Below are 13,196 nucleotides of genomic sequence, written 5' to 3'. Positions count from 1 at the left end.
TTAGAGTCTGTTAAAATCTTGAATTTTATTCTTGGCTTTTTGCCCTGCCATATAAATTTCGATAGGTCCTTTTGCCATTTTTTTAAAACAGTCTAGTTTGTCCAAAATTGGTATGGCTTGGAATAAGAACAGCATCCTTGGTAGGACATTCATTTTAACCACTGCTATTCTTCCCATTAACGACAGTTTAAGTCTTGTCCAGATCTCCATATCTTTTTTTATCTCCATCCACAATTTTTCATAATTATCCTTATACAGGTTCAAGTTCTTGTTTGTGAGATTGATACCTAGGTATTTTACAGATTTAACAAAATTGAGGCCTGTGGCTTCTTGAATTCTTTGGATCTGTTCTGCACTCAGATTTTTACCTAAAACTTTGGTTTTCTGCTTATTTAATTTAAAGCCAGCTACAAGTCCGAATTGTTCAATTAATTCCAAGACTCTGGGGACACTGCCTTCTGGTTCTTGCAGGGATAGCATCAAATCGTCCGCGAAGGCACGTAATTTGTATTCCTTCTCTCCCACTTTAATTCCTTTTGTCTGTTTATCTTTCCGAATCATATTCAGAAGGACTTCCAGGACCGTAATAAAAAGTAAAGGGGAGATAGGGCACCCTTGTCTTGTTCCTTTCTCTACTTCAATCTCCTCCGATATCACACTGTTTACAATAACTTTTGCTCTTTGTTCTGTGTAAATGGCCTTAATGCCATTTAAGAATTTTTCTCCAACTCCCATCTTTTCCAAATTCTTTTTCATAAATGTCCAGGATACTTTGTCAAAGGCTTTCTCTGCGTCCACAAACAATAGTGCTGCAGGGATGGGGGATAAATTCAGCTCAGTTGTCACTTAGAGGCAAACATTATAATTCACATTTTCCAAAACAACGAGAACTGAAACGAGAACCAGAACCTTTTGTGAATTTTGCAATGCACTTTTCCAGCCAACTAAAGTGTCCGTAAGATTTATTTAGTTATGTAGCTATTTAGTTCACAACAGTAATACCTTGTTCATAAAGATATTTGTAAACCAATGTTTCATTACAAAAAAATAATAATAATCAAAGCAGTTCACACCTGCTTGATGGCAGTGAAACTGGGAAGTGGTTTAAAAATGCATAGATTGTATCTGTGAAAATGACATACAAAAATGCATTATATTCAGGAAAATGTGTATATTAGGAAAAATGTGTATATTAGTAATTTGGGAGAAATTTGATTAAAATGCTGGTGCATTTTCACGAGGACTTTAAAAAATTGCAAGCTGGTGTGGAAAAATGGAGAACTGAACATTAAATGGAAAAAAGAAATCAAGAGAAATCCAATTGCCAGTTTTGCCCATCTCTGCACTTTAAATATTTATATGGGGAGCATTTGTTTTAATTCTCAGATTAGTGTGGAAATGGAACAGAACAGAGTTATGGGAGATGCATGAAAGAGGCAGATTTGCCCATCTCTGCTCCAGCCACCTTTGAGTCTCATCACCTCTTTGTTTGAGGTTTGCCTGCTGACTCAGAGCAAAGCGAGACAGGGAAAAGGACATCCAATTGTTTACCAGAAATGAGTTGTTACTCACTGACCCACCTTGCATGCAGGGAAATTTCAGCATGAAATATTTGCTGTGGAATGTTTTTTTTTCTTGGTCAAATGATGCAACAAGAGGAAAATGTGAAAACTTCATTTAACTTCATGCAACCCTTCAGTTTATCTGCTGGGATTCCTCAGAACGGTTTCCTTTTCTTACATCCATTTATAAAACACTCTGATTTCCTATCATTGTAGCTGTGCATTCACACAGATAGAGACGGTCCGTTGTGGCTATTGGGCCAAGAGATAACGTTCCCCTTCAACCAGGCCTTTGGCTGATTAATATTCTACAGCCTTTTAAATGTGTTTGTGGGAGGGGGGCTTATTGTTTTACTGTTTTCGTTTTAACTATTTGTTTGTGCTTTTACCTTGTATTTTTATATTGTGAACTGCCCTGAGATATCGCGATGAAAGGTGGTCTATAAATTTAACAAATACATAGCTAGCTAGGTAGCTAGATAGACAAATAGGTAGATAATAAGATGGAACAAGGTTGTTTTCTGCTGCTCTGGAGGGCAGTACCTGAACCAATAGATTCATACCAATGGATTCAAATTACAGAAAAAGGGATTACAATTAAACATTAGAAATAACCTTCTGACAGTAAGAGCCACTTGACAGTAAAATGGATGGCCATCTGTCAGGGATTTTTTAGCTGTGACTCCTTTTATTGTCTGGATGTTTTGCATTAGGTTATCTTCCTCCTCCTCCTCCTCTTTTCATTTTTTATAAAATTTTTGACAAAGTAATAATCATAAATACATAATAATAATAAAAATGTGCACTCCCCCCCCCCCCGAGACCATTCCATTGTAACTATCCAACCTCCCAAAATTTCAGCACCTCTTGCGATGGTTTGACCCCTTTCGGTTTTAACAGTACAAATTCTACAAATGCCTTTCATATCTCCTCAAAATCATTTCTCCTGCATATTCCCCATCGTACCTTAATGGCACATGTTAATTTATCATTAATAGCCCACCTCTTTAAACCATTTTTCCATTTTATATTCACCTTGCCCCTTCCACTTCCTAGTTACAATAACTCATGCAGCTGCCAATGAATTTGTGAGCAAGTCCTTCATAGCCTGTGAACCTTCCATCCCATCGTAAATTGATAATAATGCCACCTCTGGACTTTTTAGCTGTGACTCCTGCACTGCCGGGGAGTGGGCTAGATGACCCTAGCAGTCCCTTCCAACTCTACAACTCTATGATTCTGACAACAGGGCCACTGGCCTGTTCCGCAAGGGCTTTTGTTACGTTCTTTTGTTTCTAAACTGTATCCTGGTTGCATTGCTGGAGCTTCCTGGTTTCAGAATCTACTGTGGGTAGTTTTTGATTTTCCGCTGTTTTTAAAGAAGATCCTCAAAATAATCCCTGAGTGCATTCCCCTCCCCTTTTACATGCATGCAATTCTGCCAGAGATTTTTTTCCAGGTGGTTGCCAGCCACTTACTGATGATGAATGTATTAGACATGTACTCCACCCCGTTGTAAAGTTGTAAGCTGGCACACGTACTGCGTCTCTCAGTCTGCTCTAGGCTGATGTACGTGCATTTCGATCCTTCCCCTCCCTTCTGAAGGCGAAATGCTGAACATATTTTTCCAATCGCAAGGAAATGCATTTGACAGGTTTTGTAATGTAATCATTTTGGGGGGCTGGGGGATGAGAATGTCTCCAATAACCCTTCTTCCAATTTTCTGCATTGCAGTCTCTCAAAGGTGGGAATTGGCTGAAACTCTGCATTTAATCCTCAGAACAGGTTTGTCCAGGGCAGCTGGGAAAGAGCAAATGCAGCCAATTAGCTCTTTATGTAACCTGAGCACGTTTTGGTAATTCAGCCTGTCTTAACACGACTTAAATACACCAAAGCAATGAGCAGGCATTTCATTAAGAATACACTGGGCCATAGTGGTTTTCATAAGCCCAATCCATCTCACTCTTGTCACATCCAATCGGTTCATTAACTAAGAGATGAAATACAGGCAGGGAGAGGACAGCCACCAACACTTTAAAAGGAGCTGCCATCCCGATCCATAAAGTATTGGATTTCTGTTTGGCCAGGGGTGGCCTGGTCAATTCTTTGGACAAGGTGGACGTGGGTCAAATAGAGCAGGCTTGTACCATTCACTACCAACCATACTGGCCCAACCTTTCAGGGGAGAAGGGAAAGCGGGGTGGTCTCCCTCTCTTTCAGACACAGGAAGGAGGGCTGAAAATTCTGATGAGCGCTCACTTTGCAAAGAATGGAATGCAACTGCATGATGTAAAAGAAGGGCAAATTGGAGCTACTGCTGTCCCTGCTGCAAGGCCTATTTCCACCTGGCCTAGGGGGCGGACTCCAGACTCACCTTGAACATCTAAAAGAGGCTCCTGGGAGGCTGGAGGGACATTGCTGTAACAACTCTTGGGTTGGGGCAACTGGCTAAAATGTTTTAAAATGTTTTCAACAGTTCTAATTTTGGTTCCTCTGTTTTGTTTTTGCTGGGTTGGTGTTGGTTAAATGTTTAGTTGGGATTGGCGGTTATTTTAATTTGGGTATAATTGTAAACTGTTTCTTCTTCTTCTTCTTCTTCTTCTTCTTCTTCTTCTTCTTCTTCTTCTTCTTCTTCTTCATTTCTATTGATTCATTGGTTTATTTGTTGTCTGTGTTTGGAAACTTAGACTCCATGCCAAACCGTGTTCAAATGCTGCTTAAAAATAGCAGAGGTCATATCGGTTACTGATGTACGTATATGTGAGTTTTGTACAATAAACTACAGTGTTTGTTTCAATTAATTTGCACAAGGGTGTATGTGCTGTACACTCTCTTAGTTGTCTGATGGCAGCAATTTGTTTCCTCAACAGTCCAGTTACTTTATACATTTCTCTCTCTGCTTCAACACGCTGATGGGTAGCCCTTAAAAATATTTGGGCAATGATCATATTTCGAAATACCTTCCCAATACTCGCTGGGAGGCACATGCAGAGGCACATGCAAGAACTAATGTTTGTATTCATGATGACCACGTGGAGTGAAATTTCACCGCACTCTCACTGCACAACCAAGGAAAAAAGATGGTTTTGAAAATATATGCAGACATCTGTCAATCATTAGAGACCACTTACACACTTTGAGGAATGATTTCAAAAGATTTGAAAACATCAAAATGTATCTTGCCTGATGTCGACTACAAAGAAGCCCAGTCCCACAAGAGAACCAGGAAAGAAATAAGCAGTTGATGGCAGCACACCAAGCATTGCATCTTAGAGACAGATTTCACTATCTGCTTACTCTGCTATAATTGATACGCACTTGAGGCGAATATGAAGAGGAGAGGTGAAGTGCACTAAAAAGCATAATCCTGATTTTCTTTTCTACATGATATCTGATGAGAAAAAATCCCAAGGTTCCTAAAAGCTAGTTGACTCATACATACCCTGTTGACTTGAACAGGAATCTCTGTGGAGAACTAAGGCAGTTCCACTGTTCTATGTGTTCAAAGTTTAATGAAAGAAAAAATGAAATTCAGTCACATTGAGCTTCATGAAACGTGGAGTACAATGTGTATTTCCAAATGTAGATATCACACAATGCATTTTTCTAACTTTGATTATTGCCAACTGCTTGGCAAAATGCTCTTTTTCTCGGCTGAGAAGAATAAAAAACTTCTCAGACGACAACGTGTGTGTCAGGACAGACATGATTCAGTTTCCCTGCTGTGTACAGAAGTGGTCATACTTTGTGGAGTCAAGCGTCTGTAAAATTTTCCAGAATTTTTGCAGTTAGAAAATATAGAAAGAAGCTGTCTTAGTTTTGTGCCATTTTGAAAAATAAGACTTTATTTTGAAGTACGGGGGGTGGGGGTGGGGGACCCCATACACCATAATATTTTCAGTGCTTAGAGCCTCTAAATGACTTAATCCAGCCCTGAGGATTCCCCACTCTTGATACAGATCCAAGCAGTCTCACTGACTTGTTAATGGGAGTGGTTTTCCTTTGTTATTGAAATGAAATGTGAGCTTCTGTCTCAGGTTTGCTGATGCTGCAGACTTCTTGCAACTCTTGCTTACAAGGTAGGCCATCTCACAGAGGTTGAGAATGACACATAGCATGGCAGTGGCTACCATGAAATAAGTGAAGAGCTTCTTCTCTGTAGGCCGAGCAATGAAGCAATCAACCACGTTGGGACAGGGAACCACAGCACACTTCACCACCTTTGGAAGATCAAAGTTGGGATATAGGCAGTGGAAGATGTAGAGGAAGGTGAGATCTACAGTTGCCTTGGCGAGGAGGCTGAGTAGGTAGGTCCACCACAGGCCTCCACACTTCTTCCCAGGGTTGGGGTACTGTGGATGGAAGCGTTCTCTTGCCCTTTCCAGGCACTTCTGCTCCTTGGTTTCCCGATAGGCCACATGCATGAGGACGAAAAGAGAAGGGCATGTCACCAGGATAAGCTGGAAGGCCCAGAAACGTATGTGAGAGATGGGAAAGGACTGGTTATAGCAGACATTGGTGCAGCCAGGCTGACGTGTGTTGCACATGAAGTCCTGCTGGTCATCGGACCAGACAAGCTCAGCTGCCACTGTGTAGACAAGGAAACGGAAGATGAAGACCACCGTGAGCCACACACGCCCCAGACCTGTGGAATACTTGTTCACACCACTCACAAGTTCTTGGAATGAAGCCCAGTTCATTTTCTCAACTTGAGGCTAGGGCAACAAGAGCTGGAAAAGGAAATAAATGAAACAGGAATGAGTGGGGTGGCCTTGACTGAAGCCCTGCAAGCTCACACCATGTATGTGTTGGAAGTGCAACATCAGAGATCACTCTGTTTGTAACTTAAAGGTTAATTCTGTAACCAGTAAGCCAGCTAACCAAGATGGGGTAATCTGAGCTAGAAGTGGTTCCGGTACTGCTTGCATTGCTGTCTCCAGAAGGTGGTGCTTGTGGGGGGGGTGGTGCTTGTGGGGGGTGTGCTACTCTTCCCCCTCCAATGTGAGGCGCCACAGGGGTCAGTTTTATTCCCATGCTGTTTAACATCTACATGACGAGCGGAGTCATCTGGGGATTTGGAGTTCATTGTCATCAATATGCAGATGGCATGCAACCCCATTTCTTCTTTACACTGGCAGGTGTGGCAGTGGATGTGATAGACAGGTGACTGGCCTTGGGGATGGACTGGATGAGGGCTACTTTGGGGACACTGTTATAATAGTGGAGACCAATGGTTCTGACTTACCGGTATATCGAGGCAGCCAATCATCTGATAGCAACACAGAATCAGGCAACCTGTTTTTGCCTATGGCGTTTGAAATCAACCTGTGTGGCCAAAGGCATTGTGCTTTGCCAGCCCCAGCGATCTCGCAAAGCCCCATGCACTGTGCTTTGCAGGCCTTGTGCAGCTATTCCTCAGGAACTGTAGGTGCAAGACCCCTTTGGGCTCAGCCACATCTTCATGTGTCCCCCTCTTGACGTCATGTTTTTGAAAGTTGCTACCTGCCCCATATATCTTGCATCAGGCATCAGACAGGTGGGTGGGTGTGCCTGGGCCAAAATGGTCTGGTAGGTCAAATGGGGGCCGTGGGTTGGAGGTTCACTGCTACTTTTCTAGGTCCAAATACCTGGTGGACCAGAGGTATCCTTTGGCAATTTGGCCTTTGCAAAACAACAGGTAGTGGTCACTAAAGCAAATTGTGTCCTTATCTATCTTTAAAAGGGTCAGTGCCTTGTAAGTGAGCTGCTGCTTGTCCCACTTTGTTTAGCTCACTCAGCCCCCCCCCCCAGGTCTTTGCACAACCTGCAAATCCATGTGTTTAACAAATTGGGTGTATCTTCCTGGGAAAATAAGAACATGACTCACCTGGAGTATTGCCTCCAGGCACAGTAGAAAGATGCACCCAGGCAACTTGATCTAGCATGGCAGTCACAGTTTGGGTGCGAAAAAGAATCTCATAAGGAAAACAGAAGGAAACACCTTCCTTTCCCCTTTGTACATAGACAGGTGGGTAGCAGGGTTGGTTATACTGACCCACCAGCTGCATTACCCTGAGGGGGTGGAACAAGGCAACTGGAACAAAGTGGGGTCGGAAGCTACTATTTTGCCCAATCCCCTCTGCTGTGGAAAACTGAGAGCAACTGGACCTCTGATCTGCTGGGAGAATGAGGCACACCCTCATCAATAAAATGATCTTTATGTGCAACAGGGAACTACAAAACAAGAAGGAAGAACTTCCGGGGTTGAGAAGAGTCTTTCTGTTAGATTATTATTTAGTGTGCTTCTATCCCACCTCTCCCCTAAACTGGGATTCAAGTTGGCTTACAACATTTAAAAACAACATTATAAAATGCAAAGTGATAAAAACAACCAGTTAAAAACAAGAATAAAAATACATCAAAAGACGTTTCGAACCAACAATTAAAATAGAGTTTTCCCAAAGGGAACCCTTCTAGGCCTACATTATGTTCTCACGGTGGCCAGCTAGATGCCCCAGTGGAAAGCCCAAAAGTAGCCAAAGGAAGCTCATTTCACACATAAGGGAGGAGGTGGGAGCAGGCTCAGGGAAACCCTAAATTTAAAAAGGGGAGAGAAACACATTCTTGATGGGGAGGTGGGACCAAAACAGCAAAACGAGGACTGGGCATGCTCAATGACCATGCAATGCTGATTGACAGTTGTGTGGTGTGTGTGTGTGTGGGGTGGCAGTATGGAGAACTGAGTGGGAGGAGAACGAGATGGAGCTGCTGCAATCTGGAGCAGGGAGCACTCCCCACTGCAACAGGATATACTTATTTATTGCAAAAAAAATCCCCGTTTTAAAATGCACGTTCCTGCTGATCTGCAAAATTAACCGTTCCATAGGCATTCATGGGATACCCTGCAGCAAAATTCAAAAAGTGCTTAGCACAGAGAAGAAAGAGCCCTAGAAGAAACCCGACTCTTACCTGAAGGCAGAGCATTTTGCTGACTCTGGATCACTTTCCCTACGAACGTGGCTGTCCCCAAGTCTCCTCTGACTTTGATGACGGGGCGACAGGGCGTCTTGACATAGGGTGTGCCTCTGGCTCCTGCCAGTGGGCTCAATGACCCATTGTAATGCTCATGGTTCACAAACCAGAGAAAAGCAAATTAAACTGACAAGTTATTTCTTTTTGGGGATGGCCCAGGTTCAAGCTTTAGTGAGGAAATGCTGGTCCCCATCTTTGATTGCTGGCTTCGGAGAAAGAAAGGTGGTGGCCCTGAACCAGAGACATACCGGTACTTTCAGCACACATGGGGATGGTGCATGATGCAGTTGTCTTGCTGCATCAAAGCCCACCTGGGTCTTGCCCATACCTGCAGGAGAGATTACCTGGGGACCCCACCTGTGAGTTCCATCACAGAACGAAGGTGTGATTGAAATGCAATTCATACATAAAATATCCAGTGGGACTTGTTATTTGCATTTTATTGAACATTTTCTTTCGTTCTTTCTTTATAAACCTTCCCCACTTTGACTCCCTTGTGCTCTAGCTTTTGCTACCTTGTTGTGTGAGCAGCATACAGAAACCACAAGTGTACTGCAGCATGGGTGGGAAACCTCAGACTTGTGGGTCAAATGCAGCCCTCTGTGCCTCACAAAACTCCCCAAGCCCCACCCCTCTGTGGCCTTGTTTTTTGCCTGGTTTGAATATGTCCTTGAACTCCCCTTGATGCTGTTTTCATGTTTGGATGGAGGACAGAGACTGGTATGTGAGCCTGTATGTAGAAACTAGCCTACTGTACAACGGTAACATTTCTTCTAAATGTAAATTGTATATTTATATTACTCTATATTATTTTAAAAAAATATTTGAATATTTCTATATATATTTTTTAAAAATACGTTTCTCAGTTTCTGCCCACTTTTGTCTCTGGCTCCACCCCACCATTGGGATGTGGCCCTTGGAAAGTGACCAAGATGGGAATGTGGCCCCCAGACTGGAAAAGGTTCTTTACCTTTTTATTACAAAGTACAGCATCAGGAGATAAGATGTGACATGGGGGACATGCAGGGAGATATCAGCATTTCACTCCCATCCAGCATTTATAGAAATAACGCAATAACAATGCTAATCAATGTGAAGCAAAAAAATAAGGAAAGGCAATGACTTAAAATTAAACTGATTTTATTTTGAATTCTCACTCATATTTGGATATGATACCTGTGTCTAAAAGTCCAACGTTTTGAACACCAACATTTTTATTTTAAAGATTAGAGTTATATTCTCCAGTTTGGAATATATACTTGCTTTTCCTCTGTTCTCCATCTCTCACACCGATGATGTATTTTCCAGGTTCCAAAGCCATTTGTCCCATTTGTGTTTAAATTGTCAAGGGCTGATATGAATCAAGAAGGGCTTGGGCTCAATAATCTTTTGAAGTGCTCACAGACCCTTCGCAGATTTGATAGCAGATGATTTTACTAACTCTTCCTTATAGCACGGAATATTATAACTCGTGTTTATAAAATATAATTAGCCGTGTAGATTGAAATTTGGAATTTTCAGTCTTCCTTTCTTTTGCTCCTCACATGTAATGCTTATTTGATTCTTGGATTTCTGCTGCTCTGTATGAATCTCGAAGCAAGTTACTGCCGCTTAATAATTTGCTGAGCTGATAATTTTAATTGCATCTGTTGGATTAAAAACATAAGTGGCTTGCCCAGTGCAGGAAGGCGGGGGATTGAAATGCCAGCGTCCCAGCAGTCTTATCAGAGCGAGAGGGGAAGATTCATAGCTTCTTTCTGACCAGAGACCTGAGCGTGGTACACGTACACCACTTGCTGACTCACCCTTCTCCAGGTAAGAAGCAATAAACCTGCTTCAGGGAAACTCGTGTTTGACTCTACTGGGTGAACCACTTCTAATTTATATTTGCAAACTTATTTTCCCTTACGTCATTTTTTTTTAAAAAAACATTCACAGTTGGGTTTAAGATTTCTTTTTTGATGATCTTTCTCAAAGTGCCCTTTTTCTAGAGAGAAGCACATTATTTTCTCTTACGTTTACTCCTGTGGGCTTGAAGGTACATTGAAGGCACATCTTCCTAGCACTAGCACCATATCTGGAATACTTCCTCCAAGGAACTCAGGGCAGCATACACAGCTTCCCCCTACATTTCATCAGTTCAACAACCCAGTGAGGTTGGTTAGGCTGTGTGTGTGTGTGTGTGTCAGAGAGAGAGAGAGAGAGAGAGAGAGAGAGCACAAGAGAAGGTTCCAAGGCTCCTCAATAAGCTTAACAGTCATTTAATAAGATGACAGGTACACTTATGGATCAATAACTGATTGTCATGCCTAATCCAGACTCAAGATAGGATTACTCCTCTTTACCTAAATACCCCCAAATCCCGACTCCAGTGCTACCCCAGACACCTCCAGCATCTCAGAAGGAACCATGCTAGGCCCATATGCAGCAGAAGATGTGAAGGACACATGGACAAGGTTGGGGTAGCCAACTCACCTGTGGAATAACAGGAGTGGGGGGTGTCAAATTACCTCCAAGTCCCTGGGAATGCAGGCACTAGAAGGTGCCGGTGCAGTTGGACAGCCGTTCTTGGAGGGAACACATACCTCATGGCACAGAAGCACCAGGGTTTTCTGGTAGGAGTCACATGGTGGGAAGCGGGAGAACAAAGAGTTGGGTAGCTGTTCATTCCAGGTCAGGGGGCATGATCTAACTAAGCTTGGCAGGGCAGCTTACTTTATGGTTGTAACCCCTTCATGCGTTAATTAAACCTGTTGGTTATATGAGGCTGGGTATATCCCTCCAAATACTGTGTACAGTTCAGGTTGCTGCATCTCAACCAAGATATTGTAGAGCTGGAGAAGGTCCAGAAAATGGTCAGGAGACTAGAGCAACTTCCCCATGAGCAATGGTGACAACTTCTTACTCTAGAAAAAGAAGGTAAGTGGGGACATGATAGGAACATATAAAATTCTGCAGTGTGGAGAAAGTGGATAGTCATCTCTTGTAATACTGGCTCCTGGAGTGAACAAAAGGACATAGTCCATAATTGAACAATGGAATTTGCTCCCACAAAGGATAGTGATGATTTTAAAAGCTTAGACAAATCAATGGAGGAGGAAAAGGCTATCAAAGTCTATTAGACATGATGGTTAAGTTCACCTGCCACTATTGGAGGCAGCATGCCTCTGAATACTACTTGGCTGGGATGTGCAAGTGGGGAAGAGTGCTACAGCACACAGTTCCTGCTTGTGGGCTCCCCACAGGAATCAGGTTGAGCAATGTGAGAGCAGCATGTAGGACTTGGTGGGACTTTGGCCTGATCCAGCAGTGCTCTTCCTATGTTCCTAAGGTTACACAATGAACATCATGGCTCAGCTGAGATTTCCCTTTCCAGGGAGATCACAAGACTACAAAACTTTGGGCGATATCCAACTAAATCATACTCTGTGTTAAACTCATCAAAATCAATAGACTTAAGTCCATTGATTTTAACAGGTCTCATCAGAGTATGACAGATGTACCTATTGAGGTAAGAGTGTTTTAGTGGGTCTGGAATTTATGTGGCTTGTAAACGAGGGAAATCCTATTTTACGAGTTTTGATTTATCTGTTTTATTGTCAACTCACTTCAGGATGTTTCATGGGTAATAATCTACAAATGAAATAACTAAGTAAATTAGTGATAGAACATCTGCTTTACGTGCAGAAGCCCCCCCCCCCAGGTTCAATCCGCAGCATCTCCAGGTATGGCTGGAAGTGCCCCCTGCCCCAAACCCTGGAGAACTGCCATTCAGTGTAGACAATTCTGAGCTAGATAGACCAATTGTCTGACTCACTATAATATACCATTTTCAAAATATAACATTTTTTTACTTGCTTTATGTATTATTTAGTATTGTTTGTTTTCCTTTGGGATTGTTCATGATGGAAAATGGTACATAAATGCTTTGAATAAAGACAGGGAAACTTCCTGCCTAGCAAATGAGTTAAGGCTCACAGTGTAATCCTCGTAATTATGATACAACTCTGTGCTGTGCACTTTGGCACACAGAAGATCCCAGGTTCAGTTCCCAGCATCTCCATGCATGGCTGGAAATGAATGACTCCTTGCTGAGGGCATGGAGAACCACTGCCATTCACCAGTTCTGGGCTACATGGCCCAGCAGGCCATTATCAGACAACTTCCTGTAACATAGGAAGCTGTCTAATACCAAGTCAGACCCTTGGCCTATTTAGCACAGGGTTGTACATAGCAGAAGGCTCTCCAGGGTTTCAGACTTGGGGACATTCCCAACTCTAGAGATACCAAGGATTGAACTTGGGATGTATTTCATGCTATGCATGTGCAGAACCACTGAGCTATGGCCCCTTTCATAGGAATATAGGGAGCTGCTGTCTACTGAGTCAAAGCCACTGGTCCATCTAGCTCAGTAATGTCTATGCAGACCGGCAGCAGCTTTCCAGGGTTTCAGTCCCAGAGTCTTTTGCAGCATACTGTGAGGCTGTGAGGAAGGTGCAGGGGAGGTTGTATTTCCTGAGAATGCTCAGGGGATTGAATCTATCTCAGCACCTACTCCTGTCCTATTATCACAGTACCATTGAGAGTGTCTTAACCTATAGTATACTATCGTGGTATGGGAGC

At 42.7% G+C, this 13,196-nt stretch overlaps 1 protein-coding gene across 1 annotated transcript; it reads right to left on the bottom strand.

The window, feature by feature from the left end:
- Positions 1-5,567: 5,567 nt before the first annotated feature.
- LOC117051961 (gap junction beta-5 protein-like) lies at positions 5,568-8,572 on the bottom strand. Its single transcript, XM_033158689.1, is given in 3 exon segments — positions 5,568-5,605; positions 5,608-6,292; positions 8,511-8,572. Coding segments are annotated over 2 exon segments (693 nt in total). The 5' UTR covers positions 6,263-6,292; positions 8,511-8,572.
- Between the last annotated feature and the right edge of the window lie 4,624 nt (positions 8,573-13,196).

The sequence above is a fragment of the Lacerta agilis genome, chromosome 8, assembly GCF_009819535.1.
Source record: "Lacerta agilis isolate rLacAgi1 chromosome 8, rLacAgi1.pri, whole genome shotgun sequence".
In the NCBI taxonomy this organism is placed as follows: Eukaryota; Metazoa; Chordata; class Lepidosauria; order Squamata; family Lacertidae; genus Lacerta; species Lacerta agilis.
The sequence above is the reverse complement of the archived record's forward strand: the minus strand, read 5'-3'. Positions and strand labels throughout refer to the sequence as shown.